At 48.4% G+C, this 15,851-nt stretch overlaps 1 protein-coding gene across 1 annotated transcript in view; it reads right to left on the bottom strand.

Annotated features, from left to right (window-relative positions):
- The window catches only part of PLXNA4 (plexin A4), a 455,015-nt gene that overhangs the window by 89,503 nt on the left and 349,661 nt on the right, over positions 1 to 15,851 (bottom strand). Inside the window, exons 6-9 of the mRNA XM_021936279.2 lie at positions 14,505 to 14,628; positions 13,619 to 13,772; positions 12,331 to 12,430; positions 9,772 to 9,886 (exon numbers count right to left, since the gene is read on the bottom strand). Of these exons, the coding sequence (XP_021791971.1) occupies positions 9,772 to 9,886; positions 12,331 to 12,430; positions 13,619 to 13,772; positions 14,505 to 14,628 (493 nt within the window). The remainder of the gene's footprint in view (positions 1 to 9,771; positions 9,887 to 12,330; positions 12,431 to 13,618; positions 13,773 to 14,504; positions 14,629 to 15,851) is intronic.

The following is a 15,851-nucleotide window of genomic DNA, read 5'->3' as shown; positions in this document are numbered from 1 at the left end:
AGGAGAGCAGATCCTTGAGAGTGGGGTTGCTCTGAGTCCAGGCTCCACTTGACTCCACCCTCCCTCTGCCTGAGCCCTGGGCAGCTTCCCCTCCCCTGAAGCAGGAAGGAGCCTGACTCTCCCTCCTGCCACAATCCCTGGAGGGAGGTGGGTCTGGTCGCACTGGGAGTGAGAGCCAGGAGGCCCTGGAACCTCTTCCCTCAACCTCCTGCATCCACATGTTGCCACCCAGAAATGAGGTGCTGAGGGTACTGGAATCTCAGAATCCTCTGACTACCCTCATGGACCCCATCTATTTTGCAAAGGAGAAACTGAGGCAAGGAGAGAAAGAAGGGCTCAGTATCAGCAGATGAGCTGGTAGCTGAAGAACTCAGATGCCAACTGCCTGAGTCACCAAGTTTCCGCCCTTCATGAAAGAGGCAAGTTCCCACCAATGGGCAGGACCACCTCAGGATGGGCTGGTCAGTCAGCAACGGTCCCTCTGAAGTCCAGGGGACTTGGAGCTGTGAAACCCTCTGGAGCTGGGCTGGAACCCTGCCTGGGGGCTGGACTGTTCTTGTCCGGGACATGGGCAGCAGCAAATGCCTCTCTCCCACGTCCCCTGTAAGATTTTTAGTGAGACGTGTGATGAGTTCTCTAATGAGTCCTGATTATCAGTAGCCCCATAAAGGCCTAGTTTGCATATAAAAAGGTTGGCAGCTCTGAGAGTAAGTTCATTAATAATAATTGGAGAGGCCCAGGGCTGGGCTGGGCACATTTTCCTCTAGTAGCGCTGCTGATTGACCCCAGTGTCCCTCCTAATTGAAATGTAAAATGGCAATTTCTCCCTAGGCATCAAGGCATGAAGGGACCACTTCCACCACCCTGCCCCTTCCTCCCACCCCAGCATCCCAGATCCTGACCTGCCTTGTGCTGAGATTCCAGATACAAAATCACCTACAGATCTGACACTCTAGGGAAACTTCAGAGAAACTTTCATATTCCTCCAGGGCGCGAGCCTGAGGCCCTGTTTCATGGCCCAGGGACTCAGGGCACCCAGACCTTTGTCTTCACCTTGAAGGCTCATCACCCAGCAAAAGTCTGGCTGGGAATCCTGTAACTGTGAGAGTAAGTCTGCCTCCCTCCTCCTCCACTAGTTTCAGAGTCTTGAACAAGTCCTGTCATCATTGCTTGGCTTAACAATGAATAGGGATTGAAAATTCCTCTTCCAAATGACCATTTTGGGGATTCCATAAACTAACACATATAAAGCATCTGGCCTAGAGTGAGTGGACATTCAGCAAATGTTTGTCCTTTCCTCCCAACCCAGGCTGCATCTTGTCCCTCATCTGCTCCCTTTTCCCACCTCATTTCCAAAAGACCCATCTCCCTTGCTCCTGCCTCCACGCAATTTTCTGCAAATACCCCAGCAGTTCCCACCCAACTTATTCCAGTCCTCTGGGCTTCACATCTTAGGATAAGTCTGCCTAACTTAAATAGCTGTAAGTGTCCCAAACACAAGGGGGACTGGCAGGGAGGTCCCAGTTCTGGCCACTGCTCCCCGAACAGCAGCCTCTGCTTCTGGGAAGTGACATCGTAAAGTTGCACATTCCATGTGTCCTGAGACAGGAGATCTGCCAGCCATTTGGCCTTGGGCAAACCCCTCAAACCCTCTGGGTCTCTTTACCCATAAAATGAAGAGGTTGGTTTGGATTCGATGAATTGTGTAGTCCCTGGAATATTGTGACATCAGAAATATATATTGGGTCTTTTCCTCTGGCTGCTGGCACGGTGCTTCTAAAACCTAAAACCTTTGGAGTTTTCTGAATGACTGGGGGAAAAGGAGCATCTTTTGTTATTCACAGTAAGCCCTTTTCCACTATACCTGAGTTTATGTTCATGAGGTGACTCCTGGGGATGGGGGTATGTTGCCAGAGGATCCACACATGTAATTACAGGGTGGGACTTCAGCCCTCTCCTCTGGGGAAGGGAGAGGGGCTGGTGACTGAGTTCAACTGTCTACATAAAGCAGCCTCCATCAACACCCTAAGTGAAGGGGTTTGGAGAGCTTCCCCGGGGGTGAACAGGTGGCGATGTTGAGGGAGTGGTGCCCAGAGAGGACAAGGAAGTTCTGTGCCCCTTCCTATACCTTGTTCTAGGCACTGCTGCATCCGGCTGTTTATCTGTATCCTTTGCAACACCCTTTAAAAGAAACTAGTAAATGTAAGTAAATGTTTCCCCAAGTTTTGTGACCTGTTATAACAAATTATCCAATCTGAGGAGGGGATTGTGGGAGCCCCTGACTTATAACTGGTGGGTCAGAACTGCAGGGGACAACCTCAGACTTGCAATTGGCATCTGAAGTGGGGACAGTCTTGTGGGACTGAGCCCTTTAACTTGTGAGATCCAATGCTCACTCTGGGCAGGTAGCATCAGAAATGAATTGAGTTCTAGGCTACCCAAGTGGTTTCTTGGGTAGCACCGAGGATTGGAGAATTGCTTGGTGTAGAAAAAAGCCCCATGCATTTGCTGTTAAGTATAGAAAAGAACAGTTTGTTTTCCTTTTAGTCCCAGTTCTATTAATAACCCAGCTGATAATCTGGGATATAGAACTGTATGATCTTTTTGAAGCTCAGTTTTCCCACCTCTAAAATGGGGATAATAATACCTGCAAAACTAGCTCAAAATGTGGCATTCAATGAGCCAATGAATGAATACTGGAGGTATGGGGGAAGTGGGCCTCTGAGAGGTGGCTCTTCACCTATCAGCAGGGACATGTTTTAATATTTTAATAATTTGTATGTTGCAACTTGGTATGGTTGTCCAGTTGAGTAACTGGCTCTGACAGGCAGCATGGGATACTGCTGCGATTCTAATTGACATGGTTAACTTGGTACAAGCATTCAATTTGGTGTCAATTCCACTACCTCCATCCCCTTCCACATATTTTCCGTGTACTATATTATTTCAGACACACACACACACACATATAAGATCACTCCCGTGTTCTAGATAAAGACACTAAGGACACTATTTACCTCACTCAGTGCCCATGACAATGATGAGCACAGTATTTTCACCCAATCACCATACCATACCTTTATCCACAGATGATTATCCAGCTTCCATCCAAAACTCCTCAAAAACATACTGCCCTTCTCTTTTGAAGGAGGCCATTTCTCTGAACTACCATTTGAAAGGGCCAGCTTTTGGAGGATGGAAAACACCTGTATTTAACGAGATTCTTTGGAGACACATGCATGCCAGAAGAACCCGACTCCCTTGGAGGCTGTTTTGCCTGTGGCTACATTCTGCAGTTCTAAGAATGCAGGGGGGTGGGAAGTGGCAGTGGCTCGAGGCACAAGCACACCTTTAAAGGCCTGGCATTCAGGAGGTGACGAAGGTCAACTGTCCAGCCCCATGAACATTTTGGTCTCCACTGATACGCACACAAAATACAAATCGCACCGCTAATTGCAGAGGACAGGAACACGAAGTCAAAGTATAAAAGCGAGAATGATGACTTTCTATCCACCATGTCCAGCACGTTAGTGACTGCTTTATACAGAGGCTTCATTGCATATTTAAATAATTGAACAAGGACATAAAGAATGCAGCCTAGCTGGGAGAGAAAAGGCTGCCTTCAGGGCTGGTGCTGCCTGCAGATGGGGGTGATGGGCCCTTGAATTTATAGCCCTCAGTGTGTTTACAAAATGAGGGCTCTAATTCTCCTATTGTTACAGCAAGACTGGGGAAAACAGAGCTCTAGGGAAGAACAGGGACCTGGTGGGCAGCTAAGGAATAAATGATTTACAGGTCACCTCTCCTCCGTCCAAGTCACCTCAGCCTTCATTAGTCCCAAAGACAAGCCAGCCCTAACCCCAACCAACCCCCCAAATTTATACTCACCTTCTCAGAACCACGGTGCCCAATACAAAAATGTAACGCATCGTATATTTTCTTGCTGTTCCCCAAGTTTATAATGCCATTAGTGTGATCTACGACAGGCTGGTTTATAGAGAGAGCAAAGTAATAATATAAAAAGGAAATACCCATAACCTGAAGCGGGGAGGGGCAGGCAAGATTGATGGAAAGTGCAGTTGTCTGGAGGAATGGCAACCCAGTAATTGAATACCTGGAGTGGGGGTGGTGCATGGGTGGGGAGCATGTTCTGTAGCTGGATTTGCTTTTTTTTTTTTTTTCACAGGAGGGTGAAAGGCACGGCAGGTGTGGTTTTGTTCCCTTGGGTTGGATCCCAGAATGCCTTCCCTGCAAGAAGGGAAGCAGAATTGCTAACAAAGTGGATTGGTGATTTCCCTCCAGAGTCCAGTCAGTGGGTCAATGCCCTTGCTCTGCTCCTGTTTCAGGGCATGGGGCTTATTTCAGTACCAGGGGCAAGCAGCAGCCCATGAGCTAGGACTTTCTCGGTCTTGTTGGGTCTTCAGTCCTGGAGAAGACTTGATCCTTTTGATACCAGATTTCATCCTGGCTCTGAGTTTCTTTTCAGGGGTGTTGGGGTATTAGGGGATGTTGGGAGAAGCTTTCAAACACAGTTTTGCAAATCAAATAGAATTCATTTTGCCTCCTCTGATCTTACAACTATTCTCTGGAGTAGGCAGGCTGGTTGAACTTCAAGAGGAGAGGCGTTCCTGGGAGCCTCCTCGGCGAGCCTGCACACCTGGGGGCCAGATGTGCTTCACCCTCCTTGCAAAGCCTCTCTAGTCTGGTGCCCAGAGAATACAGCTTCAGCAGCAGCTCACTTTGCTTTTCAGTTTAGATGAGAAAAAACAACAAAATAGTCCATCAGGGACAAATTCTTGCCAATGGATTTGCTTTTGCAAGGAAGTTCACCTTTGTTCCTCAAGCATCATCATTAAGTGTGTGTGCCTGATGGGAGGTCCAGGTTGGCCTGTGGAGGAGCTGGGGATGGATTCTGAAGCCACCTGGGGACCAGTGGCTGCTGCTGCTCAGTAGAGGGGTGGGCATGGCTTTGTTAATGGCTACCCAAGGCTCTGGCAGCTGATCTGAAGGCCCAGGGCTGTTATCACAATGCCATCATTAGTTGAAACAAAATCATTCCTTGTAACTGGAATATAGTTACCATGAACAGCATATGTTATTGGGCATTCTATTTCTAATAATTGTAATTATAGTGGAATACTTGCCATTAATATAATAACAACAACGATTGACTAGTTCTCTGTTCCAGACCAATAACTTCACCTGAACGCATTCTTTGTTCAGGGGGAACAAAAAAGGTAATTCGATATCCCTGATAGTCAACAAAGCTACTGTTGAAATGGAAGACACACAGATGAAAGCATTCCTGAGATGCAAGATGGTGCCGGGTAGATGAAAAGCCACCTGTCAGCCTTACTCTTAGCTAACAAAAGGACACTGTCTGCATCCGCTCACTCAAAGGGTAAAAGGAAATGAAAACCCCAGAGATTTCCAGAAGAGTCACCAGGGCCTGGGTACACCTTCATTCCAAAAGGGTGGGCCTTGGGCTGGATGTTCAGTGGAACTGCAGGTCCTGAGGGTATGGGTCACCCTGTTAGGTAAAGATGGTTGACCTAAGCCTTGACTTGACAGTCACCCTATAATTGCCAGCCCTCTGACCACTTTTTGGGCATGGATTTATCTTGGGGACTTTCCAGCTTCTTTCTACTTACAATGACAGAACTTTAGAGATGATGTAGACCAATGGCCTCATTTTACAGATCTCTAAACATAGATCTCCATAGATCTTCTACACCTTTAAACCTCTCACAATGCCTTGAGTATGGCTGAAATGCTTAGGGTAATGAAAAATGAACAGTTAAATCATAACAAAACTTCAGAGTATCGTGCTGTGAGTAAGCTCTTCCCCTAGAGTAGTGACAGCACACAGGTGTCTGGAGGCTTCCACAAAATCACCATTTAATTGGGTAGTTTTCTTTTTACCCCTAACTCCTGCTACTATCTCTTCCCTGAAACATATATGGTAATGTTCCACATAAGCATGCTTCGGTCAATGACAAACTATATATAGGACAGAAGTCTCATAAGATTATAATATTGTAGTTTTACCATGCTTTTTCTATGTTCAGATATGTTTAGATACCCGAATACTTGCCATTGTGTTATAATTGGCTGCAGTATTCAGTACAGTTACCTGCTGCACAGGTGTGTAGCCTAGGATCAATAGGCTAGACCATGTAGCCTAGGTGTGCAGTAAGCTACAGCACGTAGGTTTGTGTAAGTACACCCTATGATGTTCGCACAATGACAAAATTGCCTAACATTTCTCAGAGGGTATCCCCAACAATAAGCAGCCCACGACTGTACATTGCTAAAATAAATACATGTAGAATGTAAAATTAGAGCAAACAATCAAACAACAACATAAAAAAATCCTCATATTTACACTAGCAGCCAGGAACTGTCTTTTGAGTTCTGAGGACAATGACCTCCTTTCACTGACCCCAAGTGGCTGGAGTCAGTCAGTAGTCCACACATACTTCTTTACTTGTTTCCCCTTTGCCACATTCACTAGGAAGATGCTACAACCACCATCACCAGGTGGCCAACTCTGGTTCACCTCTATGCTCACATTCAAAATGGCCCTGGGATTGAGCTGGGTAGAATGCAACCTCCAAGCCTGGACCAGAAGCACCCCAGGAGAGCTTCCTTTTCTTAGAATAAATAAACATCCAAGGTAAAGAGGAGCCAAAATGTATTCCATGTGATAAAGGAGGCATGGGCGATTCCAAACTACCTCAGAGCCGCTCCCTGCCATGGCCTGCCAGGCTCACCATACCATGGCTCATGGGAAATGGAGAGGATGTCAGTGTGGCAGCAAGAGCTTAGTACATACAGCTCCATATCCTTCTCTGGGCCATTTCCTCCAGACTAGTTCCTTTCTCTGGGGCCCTGGCATCCCATCCTCTAAGATGCTGTGAATCTGTGGCAGTCTTTGCTTGTGTCAGGTGTTGAGGGGTGTCCCAACTGGCTTGGAGTCTGGGTACTTGAAGCCATCATTCCTCTAAAATCTCTGCATTGCCCTGGGAAACACGGTGGGCTCTTATTTTATTCTTCTTCCCCCACCCACTTTTTTTTTTTTTTGGATACAGGATCTTGCTCTGTTGCCCAGGCTAGAGTGTAGTGGCTTGCTCGTGGCTTACTGTAGCCTCAATCTCCCAGGCTCAAGCAATCCTCCCATCTCAGCCTCTCAAGCAGCTGGGACTACAGACATGCAACACCATGCTCAGCTTACTTACTTACTTATTTTTACTTTTTATAGAAAAAAATAAAAATATTTTTCTACTGGGGAGAGTTTACTATGTTGTCCAGACTGGTCTTGAACTCCTGGGCTCAAGTGATCCTCATACCTTGGCCTCCCAAAGTGCTGGGATTACCGTGCCTGGCCTTATTTTATTCTCCTCTGGTTCTTTTTCCCTCTTTCTGAGCAACAGAAGGAGGCTCCTCTTCTATACTTAAAAGAAAGAAATTTGGTACAAGAAGAGCAAACAAGAAAAAAAAGGCAGAAATTCAAAAGCTTCCTGCAAGATAATTAAATGATTAGAGGCCTTCAGAATCCACCAGCTAGCTCAATTGTTTTTGCTTTCAGTTCACTCTTGGGCCTGTCCACACATAGAACCTCTGCCAAACACGGCAGTCTGGAAAGCTGGAGAGAAGCTGAGAACCACTTTGTCTTAACTCCCATCAAATTATTTGCAGGTTTCAGACCAGAACAAGAAAAGGATTCTTTTCACATCCCTGTCCCCAGCCTTGGTGGGTCAACCAGTCCTTCTGCTCATGAAACCACACCCCAAGACAGGCCCAGCCAGGCTGATGAGACTGTACAGCCTTTTATCAAGGACATTACCTTGCTGTCTGACTCACATCGCTCTTATTACCTTTATATCCATGTCGTCTTTTTTAAAGTAGAGAACTGACACATAAGTATGAGATTCACACTCCTACGTAAAATCCAAGATGCAACCACTCTCCTCCCTTTCCCTATAAAGGGACAGGGTCTCTTTTCCTGACTGAATCCATAGTAGCCATTTCCAGGCATGAACAGATTCCCATGGAGAGGCAGTTGGTCTTTTGTCTGAGGCTTTCGTAATCTCTTCTTGTTTCTGTCTGAAACTTGTAAGGAACTTCATGGGAGCTGAGACAAAGGTTTTCAGCCTCTCATCAGCTTTCCAGACTAGTGTATCTAGCAAAGGTTTTATCTAGCAAAGAGGCCCAAGAATAAAATGCAATCAAAACATTTGAGCTATGTGGAGCCTTCCAAAGGTCCCTAGTCATTTCATTATCTTAATGAAGGTTTTCCAATTTCTACTCTTTCTTTCTTGTTTGCTCCCCTTGTCTGTTACTCAATCATGACCATCCTCTCCCTTGACAACATCTCCACTCCTTGCTTTTACTTCTAAAATGAATCACCTTTCTTACTGTCCACCTATAGAACTCCTGTTCAGCCATCAAGACTTGGGAAAAATGGGATTTGGGCCTGGATTTTCTGATGGCTAAGCACAATGCAGTCACACCCACCGTGCTAGGGGAGCCCCATGCAGCAGGTGTTAGCATGGGTTGTACATTGACTTTCCCTTTCAGCCTCAGATAAAAGAGAGCTTCTCTCCTGCCATGAGGGTTTGGCCAAAGGTAGGATTCTTAGTGGGGTAAGAGTCTGGAATGAGGAGGGCATTTGATGGGCCTGTATGTTCTCTCAATGCCCCTCCTTCCCCCTCCCCCCACCAAATCCCCTATGCTTCTTGCACCTGGACAGGTCCCTTCTCTCACAGCTGTGGTGCTGGCCACATGGTCATGACACCTGTGTGGTGTGTAAAGGGGTCTGAAAGATACACCCAAGACTAGGGGTGGAGGTGAAGGTGCTGGAGCCTGCTGAGTCCAGTGCTGGCTGAGAGAGTGCAAGAAACACCGTCATGTTTGAACAACAGACTTTTCCAGAGGTATACCTGTTATCCCTGAAGTCCTTGCCCACACTCTGACATTCTAAGAGAGATAACAGCATAGGCAGAAAGTATTTTTGGTGCAGTGATGATGAATGTTCAAGAAGAAAAGAACTTCAGAGGAAATAGAAAGGTCACATTTTAGCCTACAGTATCTCAGTGATTCTTCAACCTGGTCCGAGCATCAGAACCACAGGGAGGGCCTGTTGAAGCCCAAAGGGCCTGTTGAAGCCCAAGTTGCTGTACTCTGTCCCCGGAGCTTCTCATTCAGTTGGCCTAGGCTGGAACAGAAGACTCTGTATTTCTAGCAAGTTCTCAGCTGATGCAGATTCTGCTAGTCTGGGAACCACGCTTTGAAAACCACTGCTCTAGCTCACAAGTTGACCATTTTTTTATTCTCATCTCTCTCCCTTTTACTCAACTTGCCCTCTTTGGGGGTCTCAGTTCTCCTCTGTCAACAGTGCCCTGAGGAATAGCTGAGGAGTCTGGACACAGTCCTGCTGTGTACCCACAATTATTTCTAGGACACACCAACACACCCATCTCTTTGGAATCTTTCTAGGACCCATCTGGTGTGTGGAGGATCCTTCTTGCTGGAATGACCTGGAATACACCTTTGTCTATAACAGAACCTCCAGGGCTGATCCAGAACCCACAGTCCCAGCACAGAGTTTGGCATATTTCCTGCTTTTATAAAGTGGACCCTTAAGAGCCAGGAGGAAGGGGGTGGTCCTGCACGGTTTTCCTTTGGTTTCTCCTCTTAAGGGAATGTCTCTCTTCTGTGTTCCATGCTCACAACAAGAGGCACTCACCACTCTGGCTGCCAGGGACCTACCTCGGGCAGCTTTACTCGGCCTTCCTGGAAGGAGCAAGTCTTGGGGTCATGGGTGCAGACATGCCGGTATTTACACCAGTGGCAGCGGTATGGACTCTCCACGCAGGACAGGCACCTGGGCACAGAGGAAGGGAGGCACAAATCTAAGAACCTGGATGAGCCCAAAGCAGAGGGCCTGAGTCTCTAGGATCTAGCAAAACATTTTTAGTATTAAGAGAAACCACCGTGAAATGTGCAGCAAGGGCAGATCTTATGCATATCTATCCCTTTACTCCCCAAGACCTCAGGAAGCTAATGGTCTCTGGTTTCCTTCCTTTCCCATATGTAGCTGACAACCTTGGTCCCCCAAGGCCAAATTAGCCCTCCTCCATCTCCATGGGATGATATCCTCCTTTTCAAAAGAGGGAATGATAAGGTCTGGAGTAGAGGGCTGTGTAGAGAGACCTACGAATTGGGGCAAACAAAATATTAGGTTTGTATTCAAATGGACTCTGGGTCTCTGCTGCTGAGAAGCCACCTGGACCTTGCCTCAGGAGGAAGTGACTGAGGCTGCTTGCTCACTACGATGGCTCCTCCGTGGTTGGCAACCCCACCCCTTACCTTTACCCCAGGAAACCAAGGCAATTTTATAGGAGCTCCTGATTGCTTAAAAGCTCAACATGGTTCCTTTTTCCAAAAACTCAAATGCCTCTTCATACAGGCTATGCCCTTCACGGTGTCGATGACCACTGCCCCAAACGCAGGTTTGTTGCTTTGGCCATGAATAGGCCACACTTTCCCCACAAGCCATCCCTCCCTCCAGAGCACCATTTCTTCTTTCCACCACCTGACTACCTGCTTGACCAAGGAAGAGCTGGTCACCCTGGGCCCTTCTCCCGTGAATCTCCTGGCTGAAATCTCTGGGACAGTCCTGGCCACCTCACCATTACCTGTCTGGCTCCTCTACTAGTCCGTGGGCCATCAACTCATGGAGGGTAAGGACTGAGTCTTTGTGTTGCATTGATTTTTGACTCCACCGTGTCTAATGAGTAACACATTCCCTTGCACATAGAAGATGCTTAAAATCAGTTTATGGGCTTAATGGAAGCTTCACACATGATTTCACCTATTTACTCTGCTTCCCCAGAGGGGAAAGAAAGGATGGAGGGATTAGGCCACCGAGTGGTAAAGACAGGGACAGCTCTGTCTGGTAAAGACAGGGACAGCTCTGTCACAAGAGGCAAGAGGAGAGTCCCAGGGCTAGAGCAACTCATTTTTGTCTGGGAGGGCTGGATGCCTTCTTACTTGCGGCCCCAAAGAGAGCTAAGCTTTAGACTCACAGCTACCATAAGCAGATCAATAGACCCTAAAATTCCACCAGCCTAGATCCCCAAAGTGTCTCTTGTCATGTCATGCATGGATTGCAAAACAGGAGTGTGTTAAAGCAAGCAGGGTTTTTTGAGGTCAGGTCCCACGGTTTGCTCTGTGGAACTCTGGGGATGCCATGGAGCTTCTCTGGAGAATGTGTAGTTTTGTGGGGCTCCTAGAGGGGTTCCAGGCCCCCCAACCTTTAATTAGAGTAGGTCCTGCTTCCATCTATTCTGTATACTGGGCATCTACACCTACTTTCAGTTTAGGTTTCTATGGTGAAAAGAAAACAGGCTGGCCTGTTCACAACCTGGTCCAAACTCATCATTTGATAAAGAAAAGATAATATAATAGCAAGAACATGTGGTGCCTAAACACTGGGCCAGACATGGCTCTAAATGCTTCTTCTTAGCATGGCCCTTTTACCCCTTGTGGCTGTCCTATGGGGTAGGCAGAGCTGATATTCAGGGCTAGCAGCCAAGCACAGCATCCCAGCCAATGACTGCTCTGATGGGACAGTGCTCCTGCCATGTCAGTTGGTATATATTTGCGTGACGCCCTGGGAAGGAGCACTACGATTTCCCTGTGGATAGAGGACACTGGGGCACAGAATGGTTGACCTTCCCAGTTGGTCCGGCTGCAGAGCCAGAGCCTCTGCCCTCCCCACCTGCCATTGGAAGTTGGATGCTCAAGTCAAACAAAGCTGGAGCTGGAGACCCCTGAGCCAGAATCTGCCCACCCCATACCTTTCTGCCTCCCTTTGGCCCCTACCAGACTGTCCCCACCTAGCCTGAGGGGCCTGTGGGGAGCTGAACATGCGATTGAGTGGTTAGACCACTTGCCCCTGTCCTGGATACACATCAGGGCCTCTCTCCCTCAGATCCATCCTCTGCCCATGGAGCTTGCTCTCTGTTCTTCACGTGGGATGCACCACCCCACAACAGATGGTGGAGATGGAATTGAGTTAGAAGGACTGATGTCAGGGAAGATGTATGCGCTAGGGGTGTGGACAGCCCCACTCCCTAAGTTCTCACTCTCTGTTCTTCTAGTCTCTTTCTATTAACCCTGTGGGTACCAGAGGAGAGAGGGTGAAGGAGGTCTCCTCTGGGGCTTCTAAATGGTGACTCCCTGGGAACAGTGATGGGGTTTTCTGATCTTTGGATGAACCTTGACCCCAGGAACAGGAAGTGGGGTAAGGCAGGGGCCACTTACGAATTGTGGACGCTGCAATTGTAGAAGACAAAGCTGGTGCTGGCGAAGGTCATGCCAGTCTCCTTTGACTTGAGCTGCAGCTGTACGACATGGTGGTCCCCTACGAGGAGAGATGGCTGAGGGGTCGGGGAATGCTGAGGCCCCAAGCCAAGGATTCCCTGACCAGTGACACATGCTGGAAAAGGGAGCCTGCTCCCCAGGGTGCTGTTGGCTTAACAGGGCTCTGACCCAGCAGACCCAGTCCCAGGACAACTGGGACTCAGCTGGGTCCCAGCTGAGAGCAGCTGCAGAGGGCAGTTCTAGTCTGTTCTCCCTGCCCACCATATCACTTCCCCTCTTCCACGTGTACACATACAGATGCACACTGCCAGGAATTCAAATGTGCATTCACATGCATGATATCCTGGCCAGATTCACAAAATTGATTCATAACCAGAAGAAACACATATGTAGACTTCTAGGAATGCTGCCACAAACTGCATAAGAGGTTTTGCATGTATGTGTGTGTATGCATGAGCTCATTCTCCATCTCTGTAAAGACAGCCCCTGTTCTGACACTACCTCCTCTGGGGGCGCTCAGGGCTCCACCGGCTTGGGAGACCCTGGAATCCTCAGCTGGCGCCAGGGAGGAGCTGCAGCCCATGTTTAATTCACAACCCTGACCTTAGGCCCCCACTTCAAGCCTTGTTCTTTGCCTTCCCTGAGAGCCTCATTAATCAATCAGCTCCAAACAAATGTGACAAGCCCAAATGGGAGGGACAACATGGAATCAATCTGCCCAGGCTGGGCCTGTCCCTCACCAGCATGGAGCCTCTGCCCACTGCTGTCTTTCCCAGGGCAGCTTGCTCCCAATAACAGGAAGCTCTGGGGAGAGCTGGGAGGGCAGAATGGGGAAGGCAGTGGTCCAGGGTCAGAGACCGGCCATGTGAGCATCCCTGCACCTGCTCAGTGGCCTCCTCCACTGACCTGCCAAGCCAGTGGAGCAGGTTGAACTTAACCGCTGTCCTGGCCTGCCCCTCCCCACCCTCTCTGCAGCTGCTCCTTGCCCAGGATGAGGGTGACTCTTGGGGGCTAACCTAGAGCTGAGACGGAAGGGCTGTAACAGTCAATGCCAAGGACAGCAGAGGGAGATTTCATCCCCCTCTTCCCATAACACACCCACCAACCCATGCCCCTTCCTCTGACCCTCCCCTGCCTGTAGGCTCCCTCAATCCCCCCACATCTGTCCTGAGTTATCATCCAGCCAGGAGGAAGACGTGCTACTCAGCTGTGCCTCCGGGATGCTCACCATTCTCTGTGATGATCCGGGGCACCTCCTTGGCTGCAGGGGAGTAGCACTGGATCTGATTGCCCACCACCAGCCCATCCATCTCTGACAGGTCCTCAAAGGTGCAGTTGACGCCAGCTGACAGCTCCGGGACATTGTAAGTCTCCAGGACCAGCTGTGAACAGCCAGGCAGGGGAAGAGAAGGAGGAGGGTGAAATGGGAAAAGGACAGGTATGGAATAAAAAAAGAAAGTGGGAGAGCGAGAGAGATCACAGGCAAAGCAAAGACAAGCAAGAGGCAATATTAACATGGAGAAGAGACTCAAGTTATTAGGAGAGCAGCACAGAGGCCGTGGTGAGATGCAAAGAGACAGAGACAAAAGAAACCTCATTAGGATCTAAATGGATTTGGCCCCAGGAAACAAGAATGCTTAGGGGATTTTCGTGGCGAGAGAATATCGGACAGGACTGAGGTGTGGCTGATGGAGCACCTCTTCCATTAGGCCCTATTTTGGAAAAACAGAAACACCAACCACCAAGTGCCCAGTGCTAGAACTTGGAAGTCACCTGTGCACCTTTCTCTCTCTCTACATGCATCTTTCCCATTTTATAGTTGAACATATCATTCCCAACACCTTTTGTCACCTTTGATCATTTTTGGTGCTGGTGCTCCCTGCCTTTCTACTCTTCATGAATAGAGTCTCTTCCCCAATAGTCCTGTCCCTGTCCCCTTCTTGCATCCCCCCATGGACACTTAATTCTTTGATATCCTGCACCCTTCTCTCAAGCTGCTTCTGCTGGCCAGGCTTGGCCCAGTCCTCCAGAGAGGCCTTGGGCTAAGGCACTTTTTGGTAGGAGAGAGTTTTCCTTGCATCCCTGGACCCTACCCCAACCCCCATAACTCTTACCAGCACGTTGTACTGAGAGACGGAGATATTGTTGGGATGGACCGTCAGCCGGACACACTGCTTCATCTCTGAGGCAAACCTGCGGGGCTCCTTGGACCGCTCACACCGCTCCTTCCGGGTGCAGCTAGGAAGGACATACCCTCGAGTTACTCAGGAGATGGCCACTCGGTCCAGGGAGGTCCGGATGCTGAGGTCAGGCATTTCCAGCAGCTCCCAGTATGTGTCCAAACTCAATGCACCTGCAGCTAGACTTTTTGTGTCCTTCCTCAAGCCTGGTCCTCCTCCATCATTCCCAAATGTAGAAAAGATGACCATTCCAATCACTTCTTGCCAAAGGCAGAAACTTGAGAGTCATCCTAACTCTACTCATCCTCTCCAAACTCATATAAGGAATTGCATGGTTCTGTCTATTCACCCTCTCTGCACATCCTTAGGCCTTGCCATTCTCTTCCCCTCCTTAGGCAACATGAGATTTGTTTTCTTCATATAGAAAATACATCTCCTTGCTTTTGAACATGCCAGTTCTTCTGCTGGGCTTCCCTCTCCTCACTTCTCCCCCTGTCCAGTTCCTACTTTTTCTTCCAGTCATGGCTCAAGATGCACCTGCAATCTCTCCTTCCCACCCTAGGCAAAGTGAAGAGCTTCCTCCTAGGATCTCATAGCACCTTGGAGTCTCCTACTTTAAGAAGTCTGGAACTTCTTAGATTATATGACAATTATTGGGCTAAGTGCAGCCCTCTTCTACCAAGTAGGAGCTTCTCAGAAAAAAAGCAGCTATGTTCGATTTATTTTGGAATCCCCTCATGTAGGCAGGTGAGAGAGAGGGAAGGAAGGATCAAAGGAGCTAAAAACTGTAGTTAAAAGCTTGCTCTGGATCAGAATCCTGGCTCTATCTAAGGTTTGCTGTTACTCTTCAGTGCTCTGTGTTGTACAAAGTGTATGGTGTCACAGGTGGACCATGACCAGTGTGACCTGGGATCTTGCAGTCCTAGCTGATGAAGGTTTGTGAAAGATGCATGTGAAAATCATGGACCTCCCCCAAATGCAAGCATCACTTGAGGTCACTGCATGGAGGTATCTGAATTTCAGGGAGCAGTATTTAATCCAACTCAGGTGAACTTTGTGGACATAGGGCTTCACCAAGTGGTCATGATTTGGAAACTGGACTACAGATTTTGTTGTGGGGTGGGGTCAAGCAGGGTCCTCAAGAGGGACAAGATGAAAGAAGATGAGAGCAGGGAAGTCACTCCAGAGTTGCTGATCTCTTTTGATTAAAGAGATAAGATTTTGCAGAGGAAGGAAGATGTCAGGAGCTGTTGCAGGGCAGGAGGGAGCCCCAGGCAAGGA

The sequence above is a fragment of the Papio anubis genome, chromosome 4 (genome assembly GCF_008728515.1).
Source record: "Papio anubis isolate 15944 chromosome 4, Panubis1.0, whole genome shotgun sequence".
NCBI lineage: Eukaryota > Metazoa > Chordata > Mammalia > Primates > Cercopithecidae > Papio > Papio anubis.
The sequence above is the reverse complement of the archived record's forward strand: the minus strand, read 5'-3'. Positions and strand labels throughout refer to the sequence as shown.